The sequence below is a fragment of the Triticum dicoccoides genome, chromosome 6A, assembly GCF_002162155.2.
Source record: "Triticum dicoccoides isolate Atlit2015 ecotype Zavitan chromosome 6A, WEW_v2.0, whole genome shotgun sequence".
Taxonomy (NCBI): Eukaryota; Viridiplantae; Streptophyta; class Magnoliopsida; order Poales; family Poaceae; genus Triticum; species Triticum dicoccoides.
This window is the reverse complement of record NC_041390.1, coordinates 547,004,185-547,021,673: the sequence shown is the minus strand read 5'-3', so window position 1 is coordinate 547,021,673 and position 17,489 is coordinate 547,004,185. Positions and strand designations below refer to the sequence as shown.

General features: G+C 45.8%; 3 protein-coding genes across 5 annotated transcripts; all 3 read left to right on the top strand.

Annotated features, from left to right (window-relative positions):
- The first annotated feature begins 277 nt into the window (after nt 1-277).
- LOC119317828 (60S ribosomal protein L6, mitochondrial-like) lies at nt 278-2,016 on the top strand. Its single transcript, XM_037592324.1, has 2 exons — nt 278-359; nt 1,323-2,016. The coding sequence occupies exon 2, from the start codon at nt 1,373-1,375 to the stop codon at nt 1,685-1,687; it is 315 nt and encodes a 104-aa protein (XP_037448221.1). The 5' UTR covers nt 278-359; nt 1,323-1,372; the 3' UTR covers nt 1,688-2,016.
- A 1,756-nt stretch (nt 2,017-3,772) lies between these two features.
- Nucleotides 3,773-5,495, top strand: LOC119317827 (photosynthetic NDH subunit of lumenal location 4, chloroplastic-like). 2 transcript variants are annotated; one of them, XM_037592323.1, is made up of 6 exons: nt 3,773-4,190; nt 4,299-4,391; nt 4,522-4,582; nt 4,689-4,757; nt 4,928-5,045; nt 5,214-5,495. In XM_037592323.1, exons 1-5 carry the CDS (start codon nt 3,813-3,815, stop codon nt 4,993-4,995), a joined length of 669 nt encoding a protein of 222 aa, XP_037448220.1. In that variant the 5' UTR covers nt 3,773-3,812; the 3' UTR covers nt 4,996-5,045; nt 5,214-5,495. The 2 variants fall into 2 exon arrangements, with proteins under 2 accessions (XP_037448220.1, XP_037448219.1); XM_037592322.1 differs by having other exon boundaries at nt 3,774-4,190; nt 5,124-5,493.
- An 8,287-nt stretch (nt 5,496-13,782) lies between these two features.
- LOC119317826 (2,3-bisphosphoglycerate-dependent phosphoglycerate mutase 2-like) lies at nt 13,783-16,646 on the top strand. Of its 2 annotated transcripts, none has more exons than XM_037592321.1 (9): nt 13,783-14,058; nt 14,285-14,517; nt 14,597-14,820; nt 14,938-15,056; nt 15,147-15,303; nt 15,523-15,624; nt 15,721-15,840; nt 16,191-16,239; nt 16,350-16,646. In XM_037592321.1, the coding sequence occupies exons 2-8, from the start codon at nt 14,286-14,288 to the stop codon at nt 16,233-16,235; spliced, it is 999 nt and encodes a 332-aa protein (XP_037448218.1). In that variant the 5' UTR covers nt 13,783-14,058; nt 14,285; the 3' UTR covers nt 16,236-16,239; nt 16,350-16,646. The 2 variants fall into 2 exon arrangements, with proteins under 2 accessions (XP_037448218.1, XP_037448217.1); XM_037592320.1 differs by having other exon boundaries at nt 16,191-16,248.
- Nucleotides 16,647-17,489: the final 843 nt, after the last annotated feature.

Here is a 17,489-nt window from a genome sequence, read left to right as displayed (position 1 = left end):
CATAAGTACTAGTGGTATTGTTGGCATGGTAGATGTTCCAATTCTTGTTTATGATTGGGAATATAGTGGTACTGTTACACTGTGTTGTTGATTTTAACAGCCAGACCTAAAATATTACCGTTTGAAGTGATTGTTTCTCCTTTTGCATGTTAGCTGATTGATCTTCAGGTTCCACCTTTCGTGTTATGCCATGATGGATGTACAGCTAACGAATGATTCAATTTGCTGCTTCGTATTCATTTTACAGTAACTAAAAGTCTAATTCTATCCCTTTGGAACTTGGAATTGAAACAGGGCATCAACACTGTCAATTGCAGAGGCTTGGACCTGCTTCGGCATCCAGTAGAGCAAACAAGAAGGTAATCTTCTGTTCCTAGCTTCTATACATTTTTTTTGTGAATTAAAAATATAACATATCCCCGTATTGGTGCTTTTCCAAAATGGTGAATTTACGTATCCATATCAATGCATTTTAGCTTGCCACTTGGTATCTAACCTGGAATGGTATATACTCCCTGTTTTGAGATAAGATAATCATGCCGTCGTGTACTCTGAATCTCTGATTCGTGCCTTCCCTCATCTCTGATAGTTGAGGAGTCAAGTAGTTCTTCAGAGTTGAGAGTTGTTGCTTTCATTCCTTCATAGTTATTTCAGTAAGAGTTGTTGAATTGGTTCATCCTCTGTGAGATGAGATAATGGAATGAACTGATAGAGTTCAGAATTACTGTTCCCATTCTTTAGTTATTTCATTGAGAGTTGTTGAATCATTACATTTCATCCATTATGAGGTGAGGTTACAAGATAGACTCCTATATATTGTATCAAATCTCTCGCGATGTTCTGAAAATAATCGATTTAAGCACGGTCTCGTATTTATATATCAAATTCTCGGTACTTGCAGCATGATCATACTACTGTTATTTTTTACGTAACCGCTCAATTTTCTGATGAACCTTCTATCCTCCTTTGTTTAGAGATAATATAATTAGGCAGTTATGAACTCTATTTGGTGATTGCTCCTATCTTTGATAGTTGAGGAACTGAGTAGGGCTTCAGAGTTCAGAGTTGCTGTTTCATTCTGTATTTATTTCAGTCAGAGTTGTTGAGGCATACATTTCAATCTTTGTGAGATGAAATCATGAAATTACGGGATGTACTCGTGTATATTGTACCGAATTTCTTGCAATGTTCTGAAAACAACCTATTTTAACTACGGTCCTGTGTATACATCGAATTCTCAATACTTGCAGCATGATGGTACTCCTGTTTCTTTACATTAGTGCTCAATTTTCTGATGAACCTTTTGTCCTTGTTTTGTCAAGGTCAAGCCGGAAACAAATATTTCATCCTCGTTCGGACTTCTCATCTCGCAATGGAAGCCAAGTTCTTTCGGTTCCTGAAGCTTGTTGGAGTTGGCTTCAAAGCCAGGACAGAGCGCGAAGGCCGCGAGTTGTTTCTGAAACTGGGCTACAGCCATGAGGTGCAGTTCACCGCTCCACCTGCCGTCCGCGTCTTCTGCTTCAAGCCCAACATAATATGCTGTACTGGCATTGACAAGCATAGAGTGCACCATTTCGCTGGAGCTGTCCGATGCAGTAAACCTCCAGAAGTGTACAAGGGGAAGGGCATACTGTACATCGATGAGGTCATAAAGCTGAAGCCGGGGAAGAAACAGCAGAAGAAGTAACACATGGGTAAACCTCCCCATTTGACTTCTAGCTTGTTTAGACGCCCCATCACATTTGTGGTGCCGCGGATTTCATGTGGTTTTTCTCGTGCCGGGTTTTGGCTAGCCCTAGTACCATGCTGGACTTCGTAATAATACTCTGTATGCTATGGGAATCATCTGGTGAGCATGTACTGTATGACTTGCATACCGTGGGGGCGGATCAGCACATTTGAACATTTGTGTTTTTGTTTTGGGCTGGCTAGATGCATGTAACAGCCCAATGTGTTTGTTGATGTCACTACTTTCTTCATATTTTCTCTACACAATATTAGCTCGTTGCTTTGTTACAATCTTTGTTCCGCGCTAAAAATCTGTGGTTTTAGATGTATGATCTGTGATAGCGGTTTTGCTGAAGCTGCTGTTTGGGGTTGAAATTGTTTTAGCCGTGAGATGAGCTTGCATCCGAGATAGAAGGAGCCCACAACAGTTTTTTTTTTAACTTATAGACAATGCCCGTATATTGCAACGGGATATAAATATTTCAGTATATTAGCTTGTGATTTACCCATCCATTAGCTTGTGATTTACCCATCCGTAGATTTAGTAGGCAGGCACGGAAGAAGGCTCTTCTGGCAGTGTGTGCATGATTCGTTTCACGCGTGAAAGTACATTGCGCCCTACGATATGGATATCATTCAACAACGCAATGTGAGGTCGTTATCGAATCGATGGTACGTCATCCAGATCACCGTCATCAAGGGGCTGTTTGGTTCTAGGCCTAGCATTGCCACACTTTTGCCACACATTTTTGTCAAGTTTGCCTAAGATTAGTTCATCAAAATAAGAGCCACAAGTTGGCAAGCCTAAGGGGATCTTATCACACTTTTTATGTGTATGCCATGTGGGGCCCAAGTGTGCCTTGCCTAAGATGTGGCTGGAACCAAACACTCACCTAAGTTGGTCAAACATGCCTAACCTTAGGTGTGGCAAACTTAGTCACAAACCAAACAACCCCCAAGTTTTGTGACACGGTTGCTCGGCTGGAGGCAAGATGGCCATTGCGCGGGGCACCGGAGGAGATCGTAAGTTTTACTTCTTCTTGCTCAACTTGATCATTGAATCATTCATTCACTCAATGTTGCTCTACGCACTGTGTAGCCCGTACACGCTGCAATGATGTACCACGGGAAAGAGGGACGACCAGTTAGGTACATACACTGTTGGATGATGCTGAAGGGGCAGTATGTGGGACGACATGATCCGTTCATGAAAAACTTGTTCAACATCCGGTTAATCTCGCTGAATTCGAACTATTGTTGTACTATACTTATTTGCATGCTATGTATGGATGATTTGTGCTATTTTCTATCCAAACTGCAATGAATTTCGATCAGTTTGCATGAATTTCGTCCGATTAGTTCAAAGGCGGTTTGAACTGTATTTGAGTAGTATTGGATAGTCGGCTCCCGCATTCGTATCCGCGGACTGGCCCCTTTGTCTGTGGGTGGATGCGGGAGCAAATTTGCGGGTCAGTGTTGGAAATGTCCTTAGAGGGTAGTTCACTCGATATTTGATGTGTTTCATGACACGGAGCTTTTGAACCTGAGCTCATATACTCTCTGATGAATAGTGAAATAAAAATTATAGAAAAGGCAAAGTATATGATTTTTTTGTGATAAATATCGATGGATGTCTCAACTGCATGCAAAACTTTGTGATGAAATGACATCCAAGGAGGTTTGTGCCAATAAGCAAAATCAATGTTTCAAAAAAAAAACTATTGTTGAAAGCATTTTGAAGCATCGAATTTGGTTTTTGTTGCCTAGACTTCCATGAATGTTATTTCATCACAAAATTTTGGATGAGTTTAAAGGATTCATCGATGTTTATCACAAAAAGGTCAAAATATTTTACTATTTTTTAATTTTACTGTTTATCAAAGAGCATGTGGGCTCGGGATCAAAGAGCACTTTCCGCTGTATCGCAAAATGTTTTGAATGAATATAAAGAACTCTGTTCTGGTAAAAGAAAAAGAATTTTCGAGAGCCCACCGGGCCTCGGCGCGGCAAACCAGCATCGCGTAAAACGAGCATCCCGGGCGTGCCCGCGCGCGGCTTGCAGCCACAGTCTGGGGATAATCATCATGCCGCCTCCTATCTCCCCGCTGCCGCTCATGGCCTCCAGCCCAATCCCGTCGCCTCCGGCCGCGCGACCCGGCGGCGGCCGAGCCCTCGCCCCCGTCGCGCCCTGCAACTCCTCGGCGTCACCGTCACCGTCGACGTCGACGTCTTCGGCTGCGCCGGCGAGCGGCGGCAGGAGGGGCGTGCTCGCGCTGGGCGCGGGGTTCCTGGCCTCCGCGGCGCTGCTGTGCCCGGCCGGGGACGCCGGCGCGACGCGCATCGAGTACTTCGCGACGGTCGGGGACAAGCTCTGCGACATGGACTTCGCCAAGTCCGGGCTCGGGTACTGCGACGTCGAAGTCGGCACCGGCGTGCAGCCCAAGCGCGGCGAGCTCATCAATGTGGGTGCCCTTGAAGCTGCGCCGATCGCCGTGTTCTCTGCTGGCTTCACCTAGATGGATGGATGGATTTCAAGTTTTAACCCGTCGTTTTGTCTCGGTGGTTGTCAGATACACTACACGGCGAGGTTCCCCGACGGGACAGTGTTCGACAGCAGCTACAAGCGCGGGAGGCCACTGACGATGCGCATCGGCGCAGGCAAGGTGGGCAGCATTCGCTCACTACTGAAAGATGCAAATGCAATGTTCATTATTGCAGACAGGCAGGCAGAGTTTTCTCTTAGCAGTGTGTGATCGTCTGGGCTTAAACCCTTCTATTTTCTTCCATTTGCAGATCCTCCGAGGGCTTCAACAGGGGATCGGCGGCGGCGGCGGCGTGACGCCCATGCTTGTCGGTACTGTCAGACTGCAGCAGCCATCTGTACATTACAAGCATCGGCATTTCGTTCCAAACAAACTCTCACCTTTTCCTGAACTGTGATGTCTCGAAACTGCTAACAGGTGGGAAGCGCAAGCTGATGATACCTCCGATTTTGGCATACGGACCCGAACCAGCAGGCTGCTTCTCAGGTACCAAAACGAAAACCTAGTTTTCAGTTGAGGAATGTATGAATATGATGCATCGATCCCCGCCTGCCAACTGCGCGTATTGGCTGTGCCATTTTGACCTGGCTTGTTCTCCCCTGAGAAACTCAGCCCATGCATGCATATTCAGAAAAGCTTGTATCAATCGTTGACAGGGGACTGCAACATTCCTGGGAACTCCACGATACTATACGACATCCTCCTCGTCGGCATCTACAAGTGAGCGTCTGACGGCAGCGAATACACAAGCCTTGAGCATAGGTCCAGTACAAGGTAGCATCCGAGCCCTTCATAAACTTTTTTCTCCATGCTCGTCAGTGGTTACACCTGCAGTTTCCGTTGCTCTGGCAGCCATTTTTCAAAGCACGACGTCGCACGGGATACTGAACTATACAGGCGGGCAGACGAAGAAAAAGATTTATTAGTTCTTCATTCATTCAGGTGGCGGAATCGGATGCTCTCCGGCTTCCGATGCGCAAGGCGCTGTAGGGGGCAAGCAATCTGTACAAATAGCATTATTGATTATGATATGAGGAGCATGTAAAGCGTCACTCTGTCATCTGTAAAGTCGAGTCGTGTTATATATGCTGCTGATTCTCCTGAAGCCGTCTTTGCTCAAGCGGAGACGAACTTCTGCGCGCTCTTTGCTTGACTCGGTGAGGGGGTGATACAGCTCAGCTCACGTTTATGACAAGCAGAAGCGGTCGCACCCTCTTGTTGATCACATTTTTTTGTCAGGGGCCCTTGCTATTTCGCTTACAGCGTCAGGGATTCTCGTTGATCGCACGTGCGGTAGCCTGGAGTTTAGTAGGCTTTTATCCCTCCAAGAATTGGCCGTACCTGAGAACTAGATGCGCAGTTATGACGGCTGTTCTTTTCTAGAGCATCTTCAACCAGACATGTTCGGGACAGAAGCCGTCTGTCCCCCTTTGTCCATCTGAGCAACCATGCCCCTCACACTGAAAACCTCAAATCCATACAAATTCATGCACGTAGATGATTCATTAACAATTTAACATAAGACAAAATAATCCACGATAAATAAAATTTAACAATATGTACATAAGCGGGGCGCTACACAAATGAATGAAACACCGTTGGTTTGCTCCTTGATATTCTTCTATTTGTTGATTAATCACTTCTTGATTTTGTTATCCACGAGCCTAGCTTTGGCTAACACGATCCTCGGCTCCTGCATGGCCCTTGCCAGCCTCACTTTCTCTTTCTCAAGATCAATTGTCTCACATATAGGATCCATGCTTGTGGGGAATGAATGTTTACACCCCAAGGCATCTTCATGGGTTGTGTATGCATTTCTCCTTCCCTTCAGTTTTCCTTGAATGCCCAGTGATTGTCCAACATCAAATAGAGGCAAAATTGTATCACTCATCTCATAATTCGGAGGATCTTGACCGTCATCTATCATATCCATCATCAATGAGTCATAAACATGCATCACAACGAAATTACCATCTTAAAATTGGTCTGCGCCCGCTAAAGTTGTGGTGACTCGTGCACCGTGTCCGGGGAGGTGCATGTCTCCAACATGAAGGCATTCGAGATGTCCGACCATTGCAAAGCCGGAGCAGCATAGGGCGCTAGCGTCGCCGAGGGCGCAAACCCAGGTGCAGACGCGTGCATGGTGGAAGACGCTAAAGTAACACAACGAACCCCATGTCGAGGACGTCCTTCACCGCAACTTCCTTCTCGACCTTCTTGCGGACAAATCGGGCACGCCCCTCCTTTCAGATGATTGTCTCTGCTTTATTCCCAGCATAGGGACCCCATGGACTTCGTTGACCCATTGTCCATGGCGGCGGGCGAACGTCAGAGTGTATGTCGACGACTAGGACGAAGGAGGATGTTGACGGTGTGAACGTGCATGCAGCAAGGGCGACGACGCGAACACATAAAACGGAGGACGGGCGCAATTGAAAGGGGCAGTTGCTTTGGTCATTTGTGAGGATTTGGGTAGGTCGAAACGGCTTTAAATCCACCCCCACATATAAATTAAGTTTGAGATGTGTTCGACAGTAGAGACATACGTAGAATTGAGTGGAGAGATCGATTGGGTGGTGTTTTTTCATCCCAACAATATCCGAACGAGAACTGCTATACACACGACAAATTTCGGACGATGCACAGACGATAGGCAAATCTGGCCGGACGTACGTATGATTAAATAAATCGCTGGCCGCTGGATTGATATGTCGTCCATGAATCGTGCATAGAGCAGTTTCATATCCGAACTATCCGCCGGGACATACAGGTGGCTTGGGGGTTCTGTTGGACATGCTCTTTAGGTGAAACCGTTGGCGAGGGAATATGCACCGGCAAGAGAATATCCTTTTCTTTTTAAGACAAGAAGAGCATATCCTCCGGACCAGACATCAAAAGATCAAAAGAACTGGTTAAGCATGCCTCAACTGCGACGGAGAGTTGCATTCCAGCACCAATCCATCAATGCATCAAGCGTGACCCGGCCGGGTTTGTTTGGACGGTGCCCACCAGCCCGATCGAGCGCTAGCTGGGTTGGTGAGCCGGGCGAGAAGAAAACGGCCGACGACTGCCTTTTTGCGTCGGCTAAGCAAGAAAATGTTTTCATTGACATGGAAAAAAAAAGGTCAAGTTATGGTTGTTGGCAATGGCGAGGAGACCAGGAAGTGAAACCGTCTCCCATAAGGTTTCAGAACTTTGTTTAGCCTGTCATTCTCCCGGTCGATCGGTCGACGGCTACGTCGCCCGCTGATCATCATGCCAGTGGTAGTATCTTAATGATTGGCAGGGGTTGTGTCATCAAGTTTAGAGTGACTGGGCTCTTGGGTTAACTGCCGATGGAGGTCAGAACTGGGGAGCCGGATTGGTTCTTGGAAGCGCCAAGGGCTGTTCGGTCGAGCTTGCAAATGGCTATTTTGCAAGGGAGTTTCTGCTCTTCAGCTACATGATCGTTTTTAGAAATCGCCCCCTCCTAGCATTGGCTTACCAAGGATGTCAAAGCATAAATGCCCCGTGCTGCCGAGCTCGTCATCGTTACTTTTTTCTCTCTCTTTATTATGTCCGGTTCCTTTTCATTACGAAAGAAACCGCGACGTTCAGAAACGTTAATATCATGCGGGCATCAGCACAATACTCGAGGACAGGGCGTCACTCTGCTGGCTATGCGCAAGGCCAGCCAACACGCCCTGGGTCTTGGCGGTGTGCCTACGGATCCCGTTTCTATTTAAAATTGCCTTTAAGAGCTAATTTTTGATGATCATGTTTTTTCAACATAGTTTAATCAAAGTCGCTCATATATTAAACCTTAAAATCCTGGAGATTTCGATACGAAGGATCGATGGTCCAACGTTGCGATCGGTACACTATTTCACATTTTAATTAAACTATAATAATACCAATGTTTTCTTTACAAGTTGAATAAATTATTACAACACTATATTCCTTTTTGTAAAACTACGTAATTTTTTTAAAAGTCGAGCAACAAATTAATAGAACAAATGACAATAGTATGATATGTATAAATATATTTTTATAAAAGTATTCTCTTCAGAAACACATTACAACATCTCACATGCATATACACTCACCTCTATAAATGCACAAGCATCCAACCCTCCGAGACTTAACAGGTAAACCTTGAGATTGCCAAAGTTATCACTTGCATCACGTAGCCTATAAAAACGTCATCTCCCAATAAAGAAACATAGCTGAGAAACCTAAAATTAATACAAAAAATATAAGCATATGTGGCAAGTCTACAATTTGAACCTTGCAAGGAAGCTAAACATCTAAGAGCATTTACAGCCAGGTGTCCCAAACCCTCCTCAAATGCTTGGGACGAGCCGCCCAATCACTAATCGGTCATGATTTTTTATTCAGACGGACGTCTCAAATGAGCCTCAGACGCCCAGACTGACCGGCGCCCTTTATATCCAGCCAAAATATGGGGTAGATATGAGGGCGTCTGGGCACGCTCGCCATGCCGGACCCGGCCCATACTGGCCCACCCGACCCCACATATATTCGTCCCCATCCGCTCTCCGAAGCAAACTCTAGCCACTTCACTTCACTCCCCTCTGCCACCCGAGCTCACCTCCGGCGGTTTTCACCCTTCTGCGCCATGGCAGGCAGCGAATCGGACTCCGACCAGTCCGGATCCGTCGACCAGGGTGTCATCCCGTGCGGGTTGGAGAAGACAATGGTCGTCCGCATTGCACTCCGCCGCTCCTGGGAGGACAACGATCGACCGATGGACGGATCTGTCCGCCGCGACTCCATAGCTTCGGCTCACCGGACGCTTGGGTCCTCTGGGGCTGGATCCTCGCGGTCCTAGCAGCCGGAATCTCACCGGTCGGGCAGATTATGAGTCCCATCGGGACCGGGCGGGCCGCCATGGGAAGAAAGGATAAGGGCCGCCAAGGTCCGTATCGCGGCGGAAATGGCGACGGCGCGGGCGGCCGCATAAGAGGAAGCCATCCGCGTCTACATTGTGAAGAAACGACAACGGATTAACACGTGTGCCCTCGCCCGAGAGCAGAATGGGGCCGTCGGTGCGATGGCCGGACTGCCACCGAAGGAGGAGAAGGCGGACAGTGACGGCGAGGACAACTCCGGCGACGAGCAGATCCGACCTGATCCGTACTACGTCTTCGACCGGTACTTCCGCGAGAAGGACGACAAGGACGCTGGGAAGGGCATGAGCAGCCGTGGATGAACTCCCCCATAACGAGACATGCCAAATTTGGGTAGTCTGATGGCATGTTTAGTTAGTAGTGATGGAGCAGCCGAACGATGTGTGTGCATCGACGTAGTTGTACGAGTTTCTATGAGTTTGTTGGATTTTATTTTTTTGAATTTTTAGAGTTTGTTGGATTTGAGATATGATAATAGAGGTGTCCAGATGTGGATTACATTATTTAAGGGGGTGTCCGGTTAGTGCCTGCAGGTGCATCCGCGAGCGTTTGTGGGACGGCTGTAGATGCTGTAAGCTACGTTGTGTTTTTTTTGAAAACTTTAACCTGGCTTTATTAACATACAGAAGCAGAAGCAGCTAGATCGCTAGCCACCACAGAAGATACAATGTCAGGAACAACGTCATGCCAATACATGGTACCTCCCTGGGACATATGGGCACCATGGGTAGCCAGAACATGTGCCACTGAGTTACAGGCACGCTTACACACATGCACTTTAAACTCAATAAAGCTAGTAAAAAGAAGAAATTTTGCCTCCCGAAAGAGAATTCCGATACGAGCAGTATCCAATTCATTGGAAAGAAGAGCTGTGGCTAGCACTGTGGAGTCTGTTTCAATGATGATACGCCCAAACCCAACTTCAGTAGCAAACTCAATCGCCTTCAGACAAGCTATCGACTCTGCATGCAAAGCATCCGACAGGAAGTGGATTTGGCCCATGCCAGCACCGACGACATCTCCAGAAGCATCCCTAACACAAAAACCCCAACCTCCTGTACTGTTATCTTTTAGGAACGAACCATCAATGTTTATCTTTAGGAAGTCGTCAGGAGGCTTAGACCAGCGCTCATTAGGGGCAATAACTGAACATGAAGGTATATGAAGATGTTCAGAAAATTCTGTAACTTGTATAGCAGTAGAGGAAACGATAGCCGCTGCTGACGGACACCTATCACCATTATTAACTGCATTTCTAGCATTCCACAAATTCCACATCAAACAAATGCAGAACATGGATGTCGCATTCTCCAGGCTTAGTAGAGTTTCGACTGATTGTTTTGCATCAGTACAACTGAGAAGCAAACCCCTTACATGCTCCTGTTTAGCTTCCCGCCAAAGAGCCTTTGCAAATTTACATTTGAGGAAGGCATGGCCACCATCCTCGTCAAGGCAATTGCACATCGGACAGATGGTATCCAGGTCAATTCCACGACGTTTAAGATTTAACCGGACAGGAAGGGTGTTGTGACTCAATCTCCAAAGGAACATGATGATTTTCCTAGGCATTTTCAAACTCCAAAGCTTGGTCCAAACCTTTGTTGCATTTGTTGTCGGATCTGCTACAGTGGAAGTTGATGTTTGACCTGCAGCAACATCGTCCAACTGAAGTTTGAGTTTGTAAGCTGAACGAACCGAAAAGTTACCTTTCGGGTCGGGATGCCAGGCTGGAAGATCATCAAATCCCTCCTTAATAGGAATACTCAGAATGTGTGGGACATCATCATCATTAAATACTTGTTGAACAAGATCTTGGTCCCACTGTCCAGAAATAGGGTCGATCAGATCACAAACCTTCTGAAGTAAAATTTGGCCTCTAACTGTACTAGGTCTTCTAGTACTCCCTCTTGGTACCCATGGATCTTCCCATATATTAACTTTTTGGCCATCACCTATACGCCAGATCAAGCCTTGTTTGATAAGATCGCGACCTTTAAGAATACTCCTCCAAGTGTAAGAGATACCCTTTTTTGGCATGACCTTCAAGAAATCCTCGTGCGGAAAGTATCTTGCCTTGAGTAGTTGAGCGCATAGGGACTCTGGATTTAGAAGGATCCTCCAGGCTTGCTTTGCTAGCATAGCAATATTAAAGGAATAGAGATCTCTGAAACCTAAACCTCCATCCTTCTTCGGCTTAGATAATTTGTCCCAGGCAACCCAATGTAATTTATTTTCTTCATCCATTTGACTCCACCAAAAACGACATATCATGGAAGAGATCTCCTCGCAAATCCCTTTAGTGATATCAAAGCATGACATAGCATAAGTTGGGATCGCCTGAGACACCGCCTTAATAAGAATTTCTTTTCCGGCTTTGGAAAGTGTTCTCTCTTTCCAACCTTGGATTCTTGCCCAAATTTTCCCTTTCAGATATTGGAAGACTCTTTTCTTAGACTTGCCTATATGAACTGGGAGCCCTAGGTACCTCTCATTTTGTCCCTCACAGGAAATATGCAAATAATCCATAATTTCTATCTTCTGCATATTATTACAATTTGGGCTGAAAAGCACACTGCTCTTATCCCTGTTGATACTTTGTCCTGAGCATTCCTCATATCGGTCAAGGATACGTTGAAGTTCTGAAGCATTGTCACAATCAGCCTTTAGGAGGAGAAGGGAGTCATCCGCAAAAAGCAAGTGTGACACACTTGGTGCCCCTGGACAAATCTGAATGCCTTCAATCAACCCTTGATCCTCAGCAGTATGAAGTAAGGAGGAAAATCCTTCAGCACAGATTAGAAAGAGATAGGGGGAAAGTGGGTCCCCTTGTCTCAGACCCCGTTGGGGGTATATCACCTCTGTTAGATCACCATTCACTTTAACTCTGTAAGTCACTGATCGAACACACTTCATCAAGAGAGAAACCCACTTATTATGGAAGCCAAGCTTGATCAACATTGCTTCCAGAAAATTCCATTCTACCCTATCATATGCTTTACTCATATCAAGTTTGATTGCCATGAAAGCATCATGTCCCTTCCATTTGTTTCTTATATAGTGAGACATCTCGTAAGCCACCAGGACATTGTCGGTGATCAAACGACCTGGAATGAAGGCACTTTGATTTTGCGAGATAATGTCTCCAATAAAGACTTTCATTCTACTAGTAAGAACCTTGGAAATAATTTTGTATAGCACATTGCAGAGACTGATTGGTCTGAAATCCTTAATCCTTTCTGGATTTTTACTCTTTGGAATTAGCACAACTGTAGTTTTGTTCCATTCCTCTGGGATTGGGCCTCCATTTAGAACTGCGAGTACCTCACATCTGACCCTCTCACCAACCAAATCCCAGAATCTCTTATAAAAAATTGTTGGCATCCCGTCTGGGCCTGGAGCTTTTAGGTCCCCGATATTTTGCAAAGCTTGAAAGATTTCATTTTCAGTGAAGGGAGAACAGAGGGAAGCATTCATATAGTCCGAAACCCGTGGTTGCACATGTTGGAGCAAATCAGCCAAGTTTGTAGCAGGCTGTGCAGTGAAGAGAGATTTATAGAAATTATGAATGTGCTCTTTTAAAGCCCCTTGACCTACAATAGAATTCCCATGGTCATCACACAGTTTAATGATTTTGTTTCTCCTTTTCCTCTCTGTACAACAGTTGTGGAAAAATTGTGTATTACGGTCACCCTTTTTCAACCAATCTATGTGAGCTCTTTGTTTCCAATAGGTGTCCCTCTGATCTTCCAGTCTTTCAAGTTTGAACCGAAGCACATGCTCACGATGTACAGATTGTTCACTAGTTGGACCACGTAGGCAACATCTAAGATCTTTTTTTAGTTTTTTGATCCTCTTCTCTAGATCTCCCAAGACATTTGTGCTCCAGTTTCGAAGTGAATCTGCAACCTGTCTAACACCATCCGATGCACATAAGGCACCGTTCATAAAGGCATTATTCCAAGACTCTTGTACCACTTGAGCGCAACCTTCTTCTTGCAACCACATAGCTTCAAATCGAAAGGTTGGGTCACTTGGTGGCTCGAACACAGGTTCACAACTAGAGTCAAGAATCACCGGGCGGTGGTCTGAGTGGCGAGGTTCGCCATTGATTACTTTGAAAGCCGGATATATGGTACGCCATTCACGATTGCCAACAGCCCTATCCAGTCTTTCCTTGATGTATCGGTCATACCCGTGACTATGGTTTCGCCAGGTAAAAACATCTCCCATGAAACCAAGATCTTCAAGCTCACAGAATTCTAGCACTTCCCTGAACCGATCCATTTGTACACTAGGATTAAGTTGACCACCAAACTTCTCATGCTGAAATAGAATTTCATTGAAATCACCTATGCAAAGCCAGGATCCATTTGTAAGCTACGTTGTGTTGGCAAGTTTATAAGAGCAATCACCTCCCCAAAAAAAGTTTATAAAAGCAATCGCATGAATTTACGCACATCTGCGTGTGCTCACAAGCGGCTAAAATTGCTAAGACCGGTACCAACCCCTGTCACGGTCGTCTGCTTGGACCAACCAAGCCCGGTCGCCGTTTATAAAACCTGCCTCCGACCCACGCACAGCCGAACCAACCGCGCCGCAACCACACCTGCACAAGAACGGCCCCGAAAAGAGAACGGCCCGAACAAAAATAGTCTTTCCATCCCGTTGTCTTGTCCGTTCCTTGGTTTCGTCGCCGCCAGCCCCCCGGCGATCTCCGCGACCGCGACCCGCCGCCGCCGCAGATCTCGCCGAGGAAGCCGCGCTCGGTTTCCCCGACCCGTCGGGACGTCCGCGCCTATAAAACGCGGCCCTCCGCTCCCGGCTCGAGCTCCCCGAGGCCGAGGCGCTCTTCTCCCGCCCCGCCCCGCCCCGCCCATGTACGTGCCGTGTCGCCCCTCCCCCCGCTACCTTCCCCCCTTCCGCGTGGATGCGATTCGCGGCGCGGCTCGTAGCTCGGAACGCAATGGAGCGCGATTTCGCTCCCTGTTGCTCTTCCTTGATCTCTTTTGCTTGCTTATTTTGATTCGATGCGTGTACTGATTGCTCAATCGACCATGTGAGGGCTTACTAACCTTGGTGTTCTGTTGTCCTGGTGCGGAGCAGAATGGCCGCGTGCACGTCTCAGCAGGCGCTCATCTCCGTCAAACCTCGGTGCGCTTCCGCCAGCTTCGGCCCCGACAGGAGGGCCGGCAGTGTGCGCTTTGTTTCAGCAACGAGCTGCTGCCCCGGCAGCCGGAAACTGGGCTTGGTCTGCGCGTCGAATTCGCAATCTTCGGTGATTGAGCCGGCTAAGCTACCGTCCAGCCCCGAAAGCGGCAGCAATCCCAAAAAATCAAGTAATCTTCTTAAGTTCTGGCTATGCAGCGGTACGCTCTGTTTTGCCTGCTATAATATCAATTCTTCATGTGCTTTTAGGTGAGGCTGCACTGATATTGATTCGGCACGGGGAATCATTGTGGAACGAGAAAAATCTGTTTACTGGCTGCGTCGATGTGCCCCTGACCCCCAAGGGTGTCAATGAGGCGATCGAGGCGGGTAAAAGGATATGCAATATCCCAGTTGATGTTATATACACCTCATCACTAATCCGTGCTCAGATGACCGCCATGCTTGCCATGATGCAGCATCGTCGTAAGAAGGTTCTCTACCTTCTTTTTTTCTCTATCTGATTTGTAGTGGAAGCATTCTGTATCTGGATATTTTGAATCAATTAGTATTATATTTAGAGGTCTTCATGTCTGTGATAATAATACCAGGTTCCAATTATTGTGCACAAGGAGAGCGAACGGGCACACCAGTGGAGTCAGGTATACAGCGAGGAGACAAAGAAGCAGTCCATTCCTGTAATAACAGCTTGGCAGTTGAATGAACGAATGTAAGGGTTCGCTAATATCTTATAATGGTTGTTTCATAATTAGATTTCTAATTCTGCATATAAGATATAAACTAATGCTGTGTCTCAAAGGTATGGTGAACTGCAAGGTCTTAACAAGCAAGAAACGGCTGATCTGTTTGGCAAAGAGCAAGTTCATGAATGGCGTCGTAGTTATGACATTCCTCCCCCAAATGGAGAGAGCCTAGAGATGTGTGCAGAGAGAGCAGTTTCTTATTTCAAAGAGCAAGTAAGGATATGTTTCAGTGCTGTTAATTTAGTTGGATCTTTGGTTGGAGATGGTTTAGCTTGTCTCTTGGCTTTGAATACATATCAGTTTCTGCTTTTCTGTCATCTGTTATCACCTAACGTGATATAAAATCAGCAGTCTGCATTCAGCTTTGATTTGCCGTTCCCAGTTTGTAACATATTTTAGAGGATTGCAACCATCATATATTTTGACCTGCAGATTATACCTCAGCTTGTGTCTGGAAAGCATGTTATGATTGCTGCCCATGGGAATTCACTCCGTTCAATTATAATGCATCTGGACAAGTTGACTTCTCAAGAGGTGATATTACTTTGTATCTAGTTTATTTACGCTTTCCAATCAGCCATGTTTTAGTGAGATACTGTAGATACTAATGCATTAAGACGCCTTCCTTAGGTAATAAGCCTTGAGTTGTCGACCGGCATTCCTATGCTGTATATATTTAAGGAAGGGAAATTTATCAGGCGGGGTAGTCCCGCAGGACCTTCTGAGGCAGGCGTCTATGCTTATACAAAGGTAAGAGTCTTCTCTATTTTCTAACTGCAATGAATTGGGTGCAACAAAATGCTGATTTCATGTTCAGTAACATATCTTGACCATCATCTGACATTTAAAGCTTACTACTATATGCACAACTATAATCAGAAGCTAAAGCAACTAACGGCATCTTTTCTTTTACTCCAAGCAAAACTATAAAACAGCAAGCGTAGTTTTTGAGGTGAAGTGGGATTCATCATTTTTCTTATATGTGTGCAGATCAATACTTGAAATTCACCAGTATTTGTTATTTAATTTGTATAGATGAACATGCTAGCTTTTTAAATGTTCCATAATTTGAATCTGAAGAAATCAAATTTTGACTGCAGAGTTTGGCCAAGTATAGACAGAAGCTTGACGGCATGGATCAGTAAGACGGTAACCACTGTAAGCAAACATTTGCTATTTTCACAAGTATAGCACTAAAAAATGCATTATTCCGAAGATACTGCTCTAATATCGATCCTTTATCTTGAATGGGTATGCAGGCTTTATTTTGCAGCGGTGGTCGACTCGAGGCACCCTCACTCGTCGAACATGCATTTCTCCCACCAAAGAAGTGGGTTAACTTCACATACTATTGAGCACTAGTAACCTTGAGATGTAAGGAGTTTGCTGCAGTTTGTAGCTTCTCCTCTGCTTCTTTTGAAGCCATTGCAGCTTGTAACAGGAAAATGTAGGGAAAGTATAGGCTGCGGCCTGAAAGATTAAATGGGGATAAAATTCTGGTCAGCAGTGTGTTCCACTCCTTTTGTTCCCCACATTCTATAGATGCGACTTTACGACAACTTGGAATTGAATGTTTTTGTGTTGTTGGGTACTGTCAGAAATGATACCGTGTGATCAAAACAATAGGGTTTAATCCACCATTTGGGCTCCTATTCTCCAGCCCATATAAGCAACACAAGCGCCCAGCCCAGATCACCCCTGTTTTAGTTGCAGGCACCGGCCTGTCTTTGTCTTTTGGCCCAGCTTCAGCAGCAGACCGGCCGGGTTACAGAAAACAAACATGAAGACGAAAGATTAAAAAACTGTTAGCCTTGATCCAGAGAAAGATTAGAAAACTGTTTGCCTTGATCCAGAGAAAGATTAGAAAACTGTTTGCCTCGATTCAGAGGCGCGGAAATCAACCAGCGTATAGTATGGCGTCTGAAGTTGGAAAAGTGTGGGTGATAGAAAACCTGTGGATCTGAGCTGAGGTCAACGTTGGCACTAGATGGAAAATATGCACCGTCCACATGTGACCAGAAACTTGAGCTGGCACATCTTATCTACCAATGCCCGCTGTTTTGACCTGTTCATTCATATTTTATTTACCGCCCCACTCCCCCCTAGCACGGCATGGCATGCATCTCTTCGTGACATTTTTTTTTTTGCGGGTATCTCTTCGTGACATTCAAACACACATCATACTGTACTTAACCCAGCAGTACCCAGACACATTCCAGGAGCATCCTAGGGAGTCCGATTTGATGCCTAAAAATCACAGTGCTCATATCACGACACACTTCAGTTGCTAAAAATCAAAAGTAAAAAAGCCAATTTAGCTACATATCAATCGACTGACTTTCGACTTCAGGGTCAATCGATTTTTGAATGAAGGAGAAGGAAGAAGGGAGGACCTCACC